General features: G+C 44.0%; 1 protein-coding gene across 1 annotated transcript in view; it reads left to right on the top strand.

Annotated features, from left to right (window-relative positions):
• The first annotated feature begins 12,212 nt into the window (after positions 1–12,212).
• EPOR (erythropoietin receptor) overlaps positions 12,213–14,435 on the top strand; it is a 59,743-nt gene continuing 57,520 nt past the window's right edge. Inside the window, exon 1 of the mRNA XM_073654280.1 lies at positions 12,213–12,554. Within this exon, the coding sequence (XP_073510381.1) occupies positions 12,407–12,554 (148 nt within the window). The 5' untranslated portion in view covers positions 12,213–12,406. The remainder of the gene's footprint in view (positions 12,555–14,435) is intronic.

Genomic DNA, 14,435 nt, shown 5'->3' on the forward strand with positions numbered 1-14,435 from the left:
TCCAAACACGCCGAGTGGAGTTGATTCAAAAAAGTTCTATTTTGGTGTCATCTGACCACATAACCTTCCGTGACCTGCAGGATTTTAATCCATGATGATGTAGTGTGTTACTAACAGTAACGTTTGAGAGTGTGGTCCCAGCTCTCTTCAGGTCATTGACCAGGTCCTCACGTGTAGTTCTGGGCTGATTCCTGACCTTTCTCAGAATCATCCTTACCCCATGAGGCGAGACCTTACATGGAGCCCCAGACCGAGGAAGATTGACAGTCATCTTGTGTTTCTTCCATTTTCTAATAATTGTGCCAACAGTTGTTGCCTTCTCACCAAGCTGCTTGCCTATTGTCATGTAGTCCATCCCAGCCTTGTGCAGGTCTACGATTTTGTCCTTGGTGTCCTTAGACTTTCCTTTGGTCTTGGTCATGGTGGAGAGGTTGCAGTGTGATTGATTGAGTGTGTGGACAGGTGTCTTTCTGGTAATGAGTTCAAATGGGAATTAATACAGGTAATGAGTGCAGAGTAGGAGGGCTTCTTAAAGGAAGAACTAACATGTCTGTGAGAGCCAGAATTCTTGCTGGTTGGTAGGTGATCAAATACTTAATTAAATTGCATTTTATTGCATGAAATATGTAAAAATCATACAATGTGATTTTTCTGGTTGTTGTTTTTAGATTCTGTCTCTCACAGTTTAAGTGTATCGATAATAACAATTAAAGACCTCTCCATTCTTTGCAAAATCGGCAGCGTATCAAATACTTATTTTCGCAAGTGTATGTCTATGTCTTGACCGAAATCCGATCCCAGATCTCTTCTACACTATCCCAAAGTTTGTGCATACTTGTCTACTCAATTGGGTATGTATACACTTTTTTTCTTCTTCAACTCTACTACCCACAAGTGTTTGCTTGGGTTGAGGTCTGGGGACTGTGGGGGCCAATCCAGCATCTCTACTTCATTGTAATAGAACCAATCTCGTAGTATGCTTCGGGTCGTTATCCTGCTGGAACACTGTCGTCCTTTTCATACCCATAGTACTCGAGTGTAGAAAGTAATTTGTCTTGTAAAAGTCATATACAGCTCAAGATTGAGACAATCATCGATCCTGGTCAGGTATCCAACGCCTTTGGCTGTGAAACAACCCCACATCATCAGGCTTCCTCCATCGAACTTGATAGTTCCTTCAATTTCTCGATCCGTTAGCCCCTTTTTCCCTTATTTCTTCCAGACCCATTTGCACCCATCAGAGCCTAGTCTATTGACTGTTGTTTTATTTCTCCAAATTACCCGTTTCCAATCTTCTACTGTCCACTTTTTGTACTTTTTTGCAAACTCGAGCTGACTCTTCTTTTGACTATATTGCAGTCGAGGCTTCTTTACTAGTGATGAGCAGACGTGCTCGGATAAGGGGTTAACCGAGCACGCTGGAGTCCTAATCGAGTATCTTCGGCGTGCTTGTATATTATGTTCGGGTCCCTGCGTCTGCATGATTTGTGGCTGTTAGACAGCCTCAACACATTCAGGGATTTCTTGTTTGTTAGGGAATCCTCACGTCTAACAGCCGCAAATCATGCAGATGCAGGGACTCATAATGTACGAGCACAACGAATATACTCGGTTAGGGCTCCAGCGTGCTCGACGTCCACCTCTTGGCTTTTGAATGGACGGACTTCATTTCGTATTCTTCCAACTGTCATGGCACTCACATGAGTTTGGCAATTTTCTTGGGCAAGAGACAGCTATCTATGAGGTGTTTCATAGAGTGACTTCCCGGCGCCTCCGCACTAGATCCCTGCTCTATACTTGTACACAGACCGTAGGGAAATAACAGGTGAAGTGCGCAGGTGGAGGGATCCGGCCATGTGAACTGCACGTCACAGGGCACTATGACGTGCAGGGGAGGGGAGAAATATTTTAATTAAACAAGTAGGCAGGATTTCTTCCCGTGCCCCGAATGGGAACACAGCGTAACCCACAAGTAATAAAAAGACATTTCACAGCCACAAGACCGATAATATGGGATGGGACATACAGGTAAGTATAGATTCACATATCCATCACCTGTATATTAGCGGTCTGATGGGTCCCAGGGGGGTGACAGATTCCCTTTAAAGAAGAATCTGCTCCAAACTAGACACTGTCCAGTCAAAAGTCTGCAAAAATCGCTTTAGTATTTAAAAAAAAAAAAGCTTCGAGAACGATCAGTAATGAATTATTCTGTGCTCATAGGGCTGTCATTGTTCTAAGCAGCACATACTGATTTCACAGGATGACGTGCTGCCGAGAACGATGATATATTTAAGCAAGCTTAAAAATAATTTCACTCGACCAACGAGGTTTTTGCTAATTTGTCAAGTGATCAGCAGCCTGTTTACACCGCACAATTATTGGGAAATGAGAGATCCTAGGAGCAGTTGTTCACAATCATCGATAAACTACGTTGGGTTTTTTAAAATGCACGTTAGCTGCAAGGTCTGAATACACCCTTTCGGGTATGTTCTTTTTCTGCATTGGCAAAAAAAATGCTGTGTAAAATATGTGCATTTTTTGCACGTTTCTACATGTGTGTTTTTAATTTATTTTTTTCTTTCTATGTATTTGAATGGGTGAAAAAACACTGCAAAGACACTGTAAGAATAGACAAAGTGCAAAAAAAAACCACTTGGGTGGTTCAAATCCGCACGGAAGAAATAAGCAGCGTGTACGAGAGATTTCAGAAATTCACTTTGCTGCAGTTTTTTTTACCCTTGAGAAATGCTTGGAAAAAAAAGCAGCATAAAGGCCATGTTCCCAGGTAGTGTGAACGCTGATTTTTTTTTTCTCTGCATTTTATTCTTTTATGCATAAAATCTGCTGCGTTTAACAGTTTAACCAAAGAGGACGTGATTCCATGAAAGCTCATGCTTGCTGTGCATTTAAAGACGTTAATGAACTGTGCTTTTTTTTTTTTGGTGCAGAGGCTTCATTGGGAGCCTGAAAAAAAAACACAAATAAAAAAAAACAGTTTGTTTTTTTCCGTGCAGAATCCCAGTGTTTCTGCACTAAAATACACCTTTATAAACAAATCTGCACCAAAAACTCGTAACAAAAAAAAAAAAATCGAAAAAGTGCAATAATCAAAACAGATTGATATTGTGTACTTTGGTACAGAAAAAAAACGCAGCATTTTTGCACGCGGGAACATGGTCTTAGGCTACCTCCACATGGGGCACGTCTCACTGATTTCGCAGGAGAGCCAGTAAAGGTGATGGCAGTGTTCAGGTTGTAATGCAGTTGCCCCTCAGGAGAGACGCACGTGGTGCACCCAACATCCTTCATGTTATTCTGGAGGGCGCTTGTAACATCCAGACGGCCAGTATATAATCAGGAAATGTACTTCTTATAACATGTCATGAAAACAGAGATTATCTTCCTGACGTAAAACATTTCTCATTTTCTAGAATCTGATAGAGATTGGTTTTCACTACATGTCCTGTGCTGCGTTTCTCTAGAATTGTATCAGCTTCCCCGGAAGGGACACCTTTCCTGTATTACGTCTGGGTACGGTAATATACACACGTGGTGCAGGCAGCAATGAGCGTAGTGGCGGCGGGAGTATTGTATAGGAAGCTTAGGAGGGACTGTGTCTGCTGCGACAGATAAGAATACAGCGGGCACCGTCTGGGCCGTTCTCCTTCCACCTTATCTCCTGGTGTTCGCCTCCCATTTACATCATGTAACGTTTACTACCTAAGATCAGACTTCTTGACCAGACCAAGCAACCAGGTTACTAAACGTGACCGCTGGGGTCTCCACATTTTGTTAGCAGTAATTTTTCTCAATCCCAGTATATTACATCACGGATCTGCAGCTCACCATGTGAGGTTGTTCATGACAATCAGAAAGGACCACTAGGTTTCCTCTGGTGTATGTGGCCTGTAGACCGCCTGAAGCGATCAATGGACCAGATCACTGTTCAGCCCCCTAAGGCCTCATTTATTCGTCAGTGATTGCTGTTAGTGTGCTGCCACTTTCTCCACGAACACATATTCTATGGGGCTATTCACGTTCCGATGGTCCACGTAGAAAAATACAATTTTCTCGTACATGGAGATAGAAAAAAATAGTTTTTACACCTTTCCCATTCTGACAATCCGTGGAAATCAGACCGTACTCAGATGTCATCTGAGTTCTGTCCAATTTTTTTCAATGACCCATTGACTTGCACTGATCGTATCAAAATCAGACATGTCTCTGCGATTTTCTGTGGACCTATCACAGGTATGATTGCTATCCAAGAAAACACGGATAGCACTGATGCGTGAAAATCGGACGTGTGAATGAGGTTTTACTCTGGGTCACTTTTATGTCAGAAGTTGCTTATTCAAGTCAATAGGTCAGTGATACATAACAGTGAACATGCAGACGGCATCCGTGCCAAAATCCGGTCTGATGGAGGTCTTATATTCAGCCAGACTGAGAAGTCCCCAGACTGAGAAGTCCTTTAGGAGTTATTAGAACATATGAAGGTAATAGGGGGAGTCTGCAATGGGCCAGAATAGGAAGTTATGGCAAAAAATAAGGCTCTGTTCACACTATAAGGAACCGATTCATCATGACCGGCGTGGTGCACTCTGGTCTTGATGAGTGGGCTTTATGGAATTCGAGGCATTTAATTCATTAAGAATGGTTGCTGCAAGAGATAAAAAGAGATATGGTGACTCCTAGCACAATGAACCAAATATGAGGTGGAGATATAGGTAGATTAGTGGGAGATACGTTCCCCTCCAGGGGTTGTGCAAGTGCAGGCACTATCCTCGTAAAGGGCTATAGATTTCTGGCCAAACACCGCAGGATACACAACAATATAGAAATATGCAGGAGATGGTTGCTGCCTAGAATGACTGTCCATAAAAGAACCTTAACTACATACTCTCTTCTTTGGACGGTCATTATTGTCAATTCGCGTGTTCTGCATTTTCTTCTACGCACACCTCTTAACAATTCAAGTGCATCTGAAAAGTGGCATGTGCCTCACCACATATATTACTCTAGTTGAGGACTGGAGTAAGATTTCTGGTGTAAAGAACACCACAACTCCTCATGAATTAGTTCCCCTCTCGCTTCAGCTCCAACAACTTTGGCAGAGCTTGGCGAAACCGGCAAAAAATTCTTGCAATATTTTTTTGTAACTTCGAGTTGCGCAAAAAAAGTTTGTAACTCCAAGTGTTTTATACTACATTTCTGGAGAAAACGCTTCGATCAATCGGAGCCTACATATTTTAAGTTTTCTTTAGAGCATCTTCTCCAAAATCCTCCTTCCTCCTAAAGCGCCTGGAAAACTCTCTGCATTAATTTCTATGAGAAATCTACTTTGCTGTCCATACAAGGTGTTTTAGTTTTTTTTTTTTTTGTTTCCTGAAGAAAAACGCCAAGTATTAAAAAAATCACAAGTCGCTTCTCTGAAGTGTATCTTGATGGAAAACACTCCAAACACATTAAAGTCAGCTGAAGCTACCGATATCTGAGATTTTGGGCACTGCGCAATGAACACACTGCTTCTTTTTACTCGCTTCATAGTTTCCGAACCCTGACGTTGTTTAATAAAGTATTAACATGAGTGCAGCAGTGTTGTTTTTTCATTGCTGTGCGCTATGTCCACTTTTTGCGGCGGTTTCACATCGCTTCTTCAGGCAGATTCCAAGTAGAATCCATCTGAAAAATATGTTGTGTGCAAATATTCTAAGGTACTGGGGTGACTCCTATAGTATAAAGGCCATCTCCTGGTGTGCTGATCAGCTGCTAATTTAGCCGCAAGCTGCCTCCACAATGCCCCTCACCTGATGCCATAGTCTGCCCTATAAAATCAGAAGCTGCCTAAGGGGTGCACGCGTGTGGGGTGGTTGCACTTGTCTTCTTGCGCAAAGTGAATTTGGCGCTAAGTAGCAGTTATTTCAGAGGCAGTTTGTCAGGGCAGGAGTCAGGTAACCCACACTTTGACTACTTACTCTCTTTTAAAAGGAATCTGTCACCACTTTGAAGTTATCAGACCTATAATATGGCCACACAGGGTATAGAAAAGTAAGTCTATACATACCTGTATGGCCCATAGTAGCGGTTTGATTGCAGAGAAAAGCGCTTTAATCAATTCTATTTTGTACAGGCTTGGCGTCCAGGAGATGGGAAGAAATCCCTGCCTATGTGCTTATTATTCCCCCAAATCCCCGCCTATATGCTTAATTATCATATTCCCCCCTCCATGTGACAGGCCCTGTGAGTGCACTGTGCTCCCTGACTTCCCGGGCATGCGCAAAGCACTACTCACATAGAGCTCACATAGAGCGCGCTTTGCTTCATCTCGGCTCCTTCTGGCTGTGCTCTGCGCCGGAAGTGAAAGTGACTCCCTGGCGCCTGCGCAATAGAAACCTGCGGCGCAGAGCACAGGCTGACCGGCCCGGGATGAAGCAAAGCACGCTTTGCGCATGCCCGGGAAGTCAGGGAGTACAGTGCACATCACAGGGCCCAGTGATGTACAGAGGAGGGGGGGATATGATAATTAAGCATATAGGCAGGGATTTGGGGGAATAATAATCGGATAGGCGGGGATTGCTTGGCGTCCCCCAGATGCCAAGCCTGTACAAAATAGAATTAATTAAAGTGCTTTTCTTTGCAATCAGACTTCTACTATGGGCCATACAGGCATGTATAGATTTACTTTTCTATACCCTGTATGGCCAGAGTAGAGGTCTGATAACTCCAAAGTGGTGACAGATTCCCTTTAACTATGTTTTTGTTAGTTTCCACTCTTTCCCATATAGTCCTCCACTTTCTACTAACCCCCTTAATCCCTACACCTAGTAATTAGTGATGGGTGAGCACTAAAATGCTCGGGTCGAGCACATTGGACTACTCGGGTGCTCGACCCGAGCAACGAGCCCCATGTAAGTCTATGGGAAACTCAAGCATTTTTCAGGCGGCTCCCCCCGGCGGTCTGCAGAGGCCTAAAAATTGCCCAAATCGCCGGGAACAGTGCTCAAATGACATGGGAACAGCATGGGGAAGACCCCTGGAAGCATTTCTGACCCCCAGGTCACTGCTGTCAACAAGGTTGTCAGAGTATTATGCCACTTTTACGGACTCAGGAAAAAAAATGGATTTTCCTGGGAAATATGTTAGGGAACATCCTTTCCAGGGTAATGACTTGTATATAAGGCAAAACAAACAAAAAAGAAAAATACTCCTCCAAACCTTGGGCTATTTTCACACGTAGCGTTTTTGATGCATTTTTGCACTTTTGCATTGCTTTCAGCCATGACAAATGCATTCACCGGGAAATGTCATTTTAACATTTTACAGCGCAATTATATGTGATCCGTGTGAAACACAAACCACAGCTTTAAATACCTGGCCTGTAAGTAACTATTTTTAACAGCAAACTGATGTCAATAGCTTCACTGACACACTGAAAGAAAATTTCAATGGAGGCCAGAAATGGCAGTATTTTCAGCGCAATTATATGTGAACCGTGTGACGGACAAACCAGTTTTAAATAGCTGGATTTTTACCGCTGTAATATGGAAAGGACCTGGCTGTATTCTGCAGTGCCAACAAGCAAATGGCGCAAAAAAATGGTGTTCTCTGGATTGCTTTTTAAGCAAATAATCAGGATTAAAATAAAAAAAAAAAATATTCCTGGCCCTTGAAACCTGGGGCTATTTCAACAAATGTCTGTAAAAGCAACAGACAGAACTGGAATGGATCCTCTTGCTATGTGCACTGCAGTCTGCTATATACCCTGCCTGCCTCCCTAGCACTGATATCTATGCAGCTGGATTAGTCCTCAGAAGGACTGTTAGTTGAGATGGATATGTGTCTTTATAGTCTGGTATACCTATACTAACTAGAAACAAGCAAATCTGTCCCTAGCTCAGCAGCACCTCTCCCTACATTGTCTGAGTCCGGAGTGACTGTGACGAGCATGGCGGCGCCAGGTCTGATATAGACTTGATGACGCTGTGTGGCCAGCCAATCACTGTAATGCCACAACCAACATGGCTGCGGCATTACAGTGTGTGGCAGACAATCCCTGCATGTTGTTTGGCACTCTAAAGAGCACCAAATATGCAGGGAGGGGACCCAAGCTCCTGCCGAGCAACCTCGGAAATACTCGGCGAGCGCCGAGCATCTCGAGCAGTGAGATGCTCGGACGAGCACCGAGTAGTAGCGAGCATGCTCGCTCATCACTACTAGTAATGAACTATTCATCTCTCCCTCCATCATCCCCATCCATCTCACCTCCTCCTCAGAACTATTCATCAATATTCAATCCTGTCTCTCCAAACACAGACAGCCACCCCATGCTTTCTCCTACTCCCACATGCTAACACTTTCTCTGCTCCTCCTTACTGCTGGCGACATCTCTCCAAATCCTGGTCCTCCTCACCATATCCCCACAGTCACTTCTACCTCCTATCCACGATCTACCACAAACTCTCTCAACCTCTCTAACCTCATACCCATCCACCCAATCTCCGCTTCCCCAGTTGCACTAACAGGAGCTCTATGGAACGCTTGCTCCGTCTGCAACAAACTTTCCTACATCCATGTCCTTTTCATTACTAACAAACTTTCCTTCCTTGCCATCACCGAAACCTGGCTCACCCCCTCTGACACAGCCTTCCAAGCCGCACTTTAGTATGGCATTTCCACCTTTCCCACACCCCCTGCCCCAGCAGCAAACATGGTGGAGGTGTAGGTTTTCTCCTGTCAGACACCTGAACCTTCACCCAAATCCCACTGCCGCCCTTCGTCACTCTTCCTTCTTTTGAGGTGCACTGTGTGCGCATCTACTCCCCCTCCAACCTCCAACTGGCTGTGATTTACTGCCCCCCAGGGCCAGCCACCACTTTCTTCCACCACTTCACCACCTGGCTGCGTCACTTACTTTCCACTGACATCCCCACTATCATCATGGGCGACTTCAACATCCCCATTGACACATCCCACTCATCTGTCTCTAAGCTCCTATCCCTCACTTCCTCCTTCGCCTTGCTCAATGGTCTGCTGCAGCCACTCATAAAGATGGCCACACACAAGACCTCATCTTCACCCGCCTCTGTTCCCTATCTAACCTCTCAAACTCTCCTCTCCCTCTTTCTGACCACAACCTACTTACATTCTCTACTCTCTCCACTCCAGGTCCACAATCCCCACTTCACAAACTTGCACATCCTCACAGAAACCCTCCTCCCTCTTACAGACATAAATTCCTTACACGACGCAGATGTTGCTGCTGCATTATATAACTTCACAACAGCTGCAGCTCTCGATTTAGTTGCACCTCTCACACATACCAAAGCTCGCACATTTAATAGGCAACCTTGACACACTAACCTGACTAAAGAACTGCAACGGGCCTCCAGGGTTGCTGTGCAAAGATGGAAAAGGTCCCACTCCAACGAGCACTTCATCGCATTCAAACAGTTATTCACTATTTTCAAGTCCACACTCACTGCAGCAAAACAAACCTACTTCTCATCTCTCATATTCTCCCTGTCTCACAACCCTAAACTGCTATTCAACACTTTCAATTCTCTCCTCCGTTCCCCAGCGCTTCCGCCCTCTCCTCTCATCTCAGCTGAAGAGTTTGCCTCATTCTTCAATCAGAAGATTGACAACATTAGACAAAGCTTTTGCCTGAAGTACCCACAGCCCCTCCTCATATCTACTCAACCTTCCTTCTCCATACCCAACTTCTCTACCATTACAGAAGATCAAGTCTCCTCTTTACTCTCCAAATCACACCTCACCACCTGCGAACCCAATCCCGTTGCACCTCATCCCTAACCTTACCACAGTCTTCATCCCAACCCTAACCCACCTCTTCAACCTGTCACTAACAACCGGTTTCAAACATGCCTCACTCACACCCATCCTCAAAAAGCCCTCCCTTGACCCATCCTCTCCGACTAGCTATCGCCCCATATCACTTCTCCCCTATGCCTCAAAACTACTGGAACAACAAGTCCACCTTGAACTGTCCTCTCGCCTCTCCTTATGTTCTTTCTTCGACTGCTTACAATCTGGCTTCCGACCGCATCACTCCACTGAAATTGCCCTAACTAAAGTCACCAATGACCTACTAACCGCCAAATCCAAGCGACACTACTCCGTCCTCCTCCTCCTGTACCTGTCATCCACCTTCGACACAGTGGACCATTCCCTCTTACTACAGACTCTCTCATCTCTTGGCATCACGGACCTGGCACTATCTTGGATCTCTTCATACCTAACAGAACGGACATTAGCGTCTCCCACTCACACACCACCTCCTTATCTCGCCCTCTATCTGTCGGTGTCCCCCAAGGCTCAGTCCTAGGACCCCTGCTCTTCTCCATCTACACCTTTGACCTGGGACAACTCATAAAGTCTCACGGCTTTCAGTACCATCTCTATGCTTATGACACACAGATCTACCTCTCTAGACCCGATATCAACTCCTTACTAACCAGAATCCCACAATGTCTGTCCACTATTTCATCCTTCTTCTCGGCTAGATTTCTAAAACTTAACATGGATAAAACTGAATTCATCATCTTTCCTCCATCGCACTCAACACCCCCATCTGACCTATCCATCAAAGTTAATGGCTGACCACTCTCCCCAGTCCGACAAGCTCGCTGCCTCGGGGTAACCCTGGACTCTGATCTCTCCTTCAAACCACATATCCAAACCCTTTCCACTTCCTGTTGACTCCAACTTAAAAATATCTCCCGCATCCGCACATTCCTCAGCAAAGACTCTGCAAAAACACTAGTCCATTCCCTCATCATCTCCCGCCTCGACTACTGCAACCTCCTGCTCTGTGGCCTCCCCTCTAACACTTTTGCGCCCCTCCAATCTGTCCTAAACTCTGCTGCCCGACTAATCCACCTGTCCCCCCGCTATTCCCCAGCCTCTCCCCTCTGTCAATCCCTTCACTGTCTCCTCATTGCCCAGAGACTCGAATTCAAGACCCTAACCCTGGCATACAAAGCCATCCACAACCTGTCTCCCGGTACTTACCTACATGCAACCTCCGATCCTCACAAGATCTCCTTCTCTACTCCCCTCTTGTCTTCTTTTCTCACAATCGCATACAAGATTTCTCCTGTGCATCCCCCCCTACTCTGGAACTCTCTACCCCAAAATATCAGACTCTCGCCTACCATGGAAACCTTCAAAAGGAACCTGAAGATCCACCTCTTCCGACAAGCCTACAACCTGCAGTAACCACTGCTCCACCATACCGCTGCACGACCAGCTCTGCCCTCACCACTGTATCCTCCCCCATCCTCTGTAGACTGTGAGCCCTCGCGGGCAGGGTCCTCTCTCCTCATGTACCAGTTGCTGACTCGTTTTAATAAGATTATTGTAAATATTTTAGCTATGTATACCCCCTTTTTCACATGTAAAGCGCCATGGAATAAATGACGCTATAACGATTATTATTAATAATAATAATAATAATAATAATATACATTAGGCATTAGGTAGCTATTCCCCCCCGTACAAAGAAACACTCATCTCGGAGCCCATGAGTTCACTATGAGAGAGACTCAAAAGGATCGAAATTCCATCATTCCATCCATTATTTGTTGGGAGAGAGTCAGGAGGCCTCGATACCCATTTTACAGTCGAACGATCTTCTCAAAATCAATAGGTTCAGCTGACTTTAATGTGTATGGGGGCTTTCTAGTCATGGAGATCCATAACAGATATGATGGATTTCTCATTTTGGCCTCATGGACCTAACTGCTATAGATTTCAGTGAGATCTGTGAAATACTTCACTTCCCCCAGTAGTGACAGAGTGAGGGCGAAGATGGGACGAACACTTTCTCACAGATTGCAGCTGATCGCTTTCTGTCAGAGCGTCAGGTGAAGATTCATCAAAGAAGATGGAAGAAAAAAAATTGATCACGCTACGTTATTCAGTGAGCTCATCAGTGTCCTTTATGTGGTCGGATTACTAGTTACTAGGCCTCACGAGATGCCATGACTATGTAGGGCCTAGTAAATGTACCTGACCGACTAGGGCAGCACAAATCAAATTGATCATCTCTACTAACAAAAATGGAGGAGCCTTATAAATTGGAAGGATTGGATTTCCCATGAAGGTTCACATCCCCTTTAAGTGATCTCTAATTGCAAACCACAGAAATACAGTCTGTCATATAATTGTACTGTTCCCGTATCAATCCCTCGTACACAGCCGGCCTTATCTCACACTGCAGAGCACGTCTCGCCTCAGTATTCAGTCACACACAGCAGAGACAGAGCCACCCAAGACACGCATGCACTGAGAACTACAACATCCAGCATGCACCAATGCATTCAGGGGCACATTGACTGATACCACAGCAAAAATTCATGAGAGCTAACTAGAGGACAACATGCCCAGCTGGACGGGTACATCCTATGCCAGGAATATGTCCAGAAAGCCCCGGGCACTTTACTGCAGGTGCCTGATTCTGGGCATGTGGATGGCGCTGTGCAGCGGGAAGGAGAACAATACCGCGCTGTCCTCTCTTCTGAATGACGGTAAGTTCGCCGTCCCTTCATAATTGCTCTTTTTATTGGAGTGTTCAGTTGTTCTCACTTTGCGGTTCTTTTGCCACACAGGGGGTAGAGCCGCAAGGAGCCTTTTTTTTGTTGTGATTTCAACAAAAAAAAAATGCACCATGTGAATGTAGCCTTATTATCAACCATTAAAGCGAATAATGGCTTTTTTTTTTTTGTTAGCAGGACATGTTGTAATTATAAAATGTATTTATTAACTTTAGTTCCTACAAATAATATGGTCACTTTATTCTACATGGCGGTCCAAAAAACCACAGTTTATTTCAGTTCTTCAATACAAAAAGTGAAACACATATATTATATAGTCATTACACACAGAGTGATCTATTTCATGTGTTTATTTCTGTGAATGTTGATGATTATGGCTTACAGCCAATGAAAGCAGAAAGGGCTGAAGTTTTTTTTTTTTTTTTTTCCCTTCAACTTTTGGGTACTTTTTGTCTTGAGCTGTGACAGTAATTCTGACATGCTTTGGTGCTTTTTTTGTGCTATTTGCTGTAAAGTATAGGTAATAGATTTTCTTTGTTGTGCAGGTTGGTATAGTTGTGGCTGGAAAGTTTGATTCTTAGATCGATGAATGACTTATGTCTCCTCCTGTTCTGGTCAGACGACAGAAGCCAGAAGGAGATGAATGGAGCATTCCTGTTCCTATAGCTTTGTTGGTGGTGTAGACTTTGAGTGGAGCATCAGGGCACGTGTTCGACCGGTCACTTCATTCAACTCCTCCTAGCCGCTATTGCAGAGGTTCATTTTTTTTTTTCAGCAAAAAGCTTATACTTGTGCATCCCCCCTGATGTACAGGTATATCATGGAATTCCCTTAGTTAAGACACCGAGGCATACCTGTATGTCACAGTGAATGCTTGGGCTCAGAAGCTGTGCTCGTGCAATCACCACGACTGATAGCTGGGTTCCTGGTGTAACTGGGGAAACATTTGATTCGGGCTCTTTAACCCTTTAGATGTTGAGATTCAGTAGAGACCAAAGCATCTAGGTGGTTAGCCAGAAGGAGGGACCTCCCTCTGTCCCCCCATAAGCCTCCCACAATGTGATCTCGGGTTGCCGATGACATTGCTACTGCGCTCAAAGGTCTAAAGCAGGGTTGGGGAAAAAATGCACATAAAACTCAGTGTACTCCCAGGAGTAATTGACATGTTGTGGATTTTTAACACGCACCGCAGGTCCGTTTACGCTGAGTAAATTAAAAAAGAACAAAAGCACAGTGTGCACGAGGTTTCTATAAATCCCATTCATTTTGCTGGAACTGAAAGATGCTGCGTTTTTGACAAGCAAAAATATGGAGCATCAAAGACTTAAAAAGCGAAAAGTAAGTCCCATCTCACACACAATAAGTCATCATATAGCGCAATGAGCAAAAAAGTAAAAAAAAAATTATGGTGATACTAAAAAGACTAAGATTTTTTTAAAGTTATTTTAGAGTAGTAAAATATAAAAATGCCATAAAAAAACAAACAAACAAAGTCTGTGCAAAGGTAGCAAAATAGAAAAAAGAGCTATATAAATTTGGATTCGCCATAATCGTACTGACCCAGAGAATATTGGTAACTCGTCAATTATGCTGCAAGGAGAACATCATAAAATTTCAAATGTGGAAAAAAATAACAGAATTGCTTTTTTTAAAATTAATCCCCCACAAGAAGAGTTAATAAAATGTAGATAGTAAGAAAAAAAGGTCTGTAAAATTAAAAATAGACATGTTCAGGGAAAAGTCTAAACTTATAAAAGTTTGAAAATATTTATCCCAAATGGATAAACACTGTAAAGAAACACTAACAAAATCAAAGAATTTTTTTTAGTCCTTCACACAAAAAAAATAGAATAA

The sequence above is a fragment of the Phyllobates terribilis genome, unplaced genomic scaffold (genome assembly GCF_046119375.1).
Source record: "Phyllobates terribilis strain yellow unplaced genomic scaffold, ASM4611937v1 Scaffold_11__3_contigs__length_659146591, whole genome shotgun sequence".
Lineage (NCBI taxonomy): Eukaryota > Metazoa > Chordata > Amphibia > Anura > Dendrobatidae > Phyllobates > Phyllobates terribilis.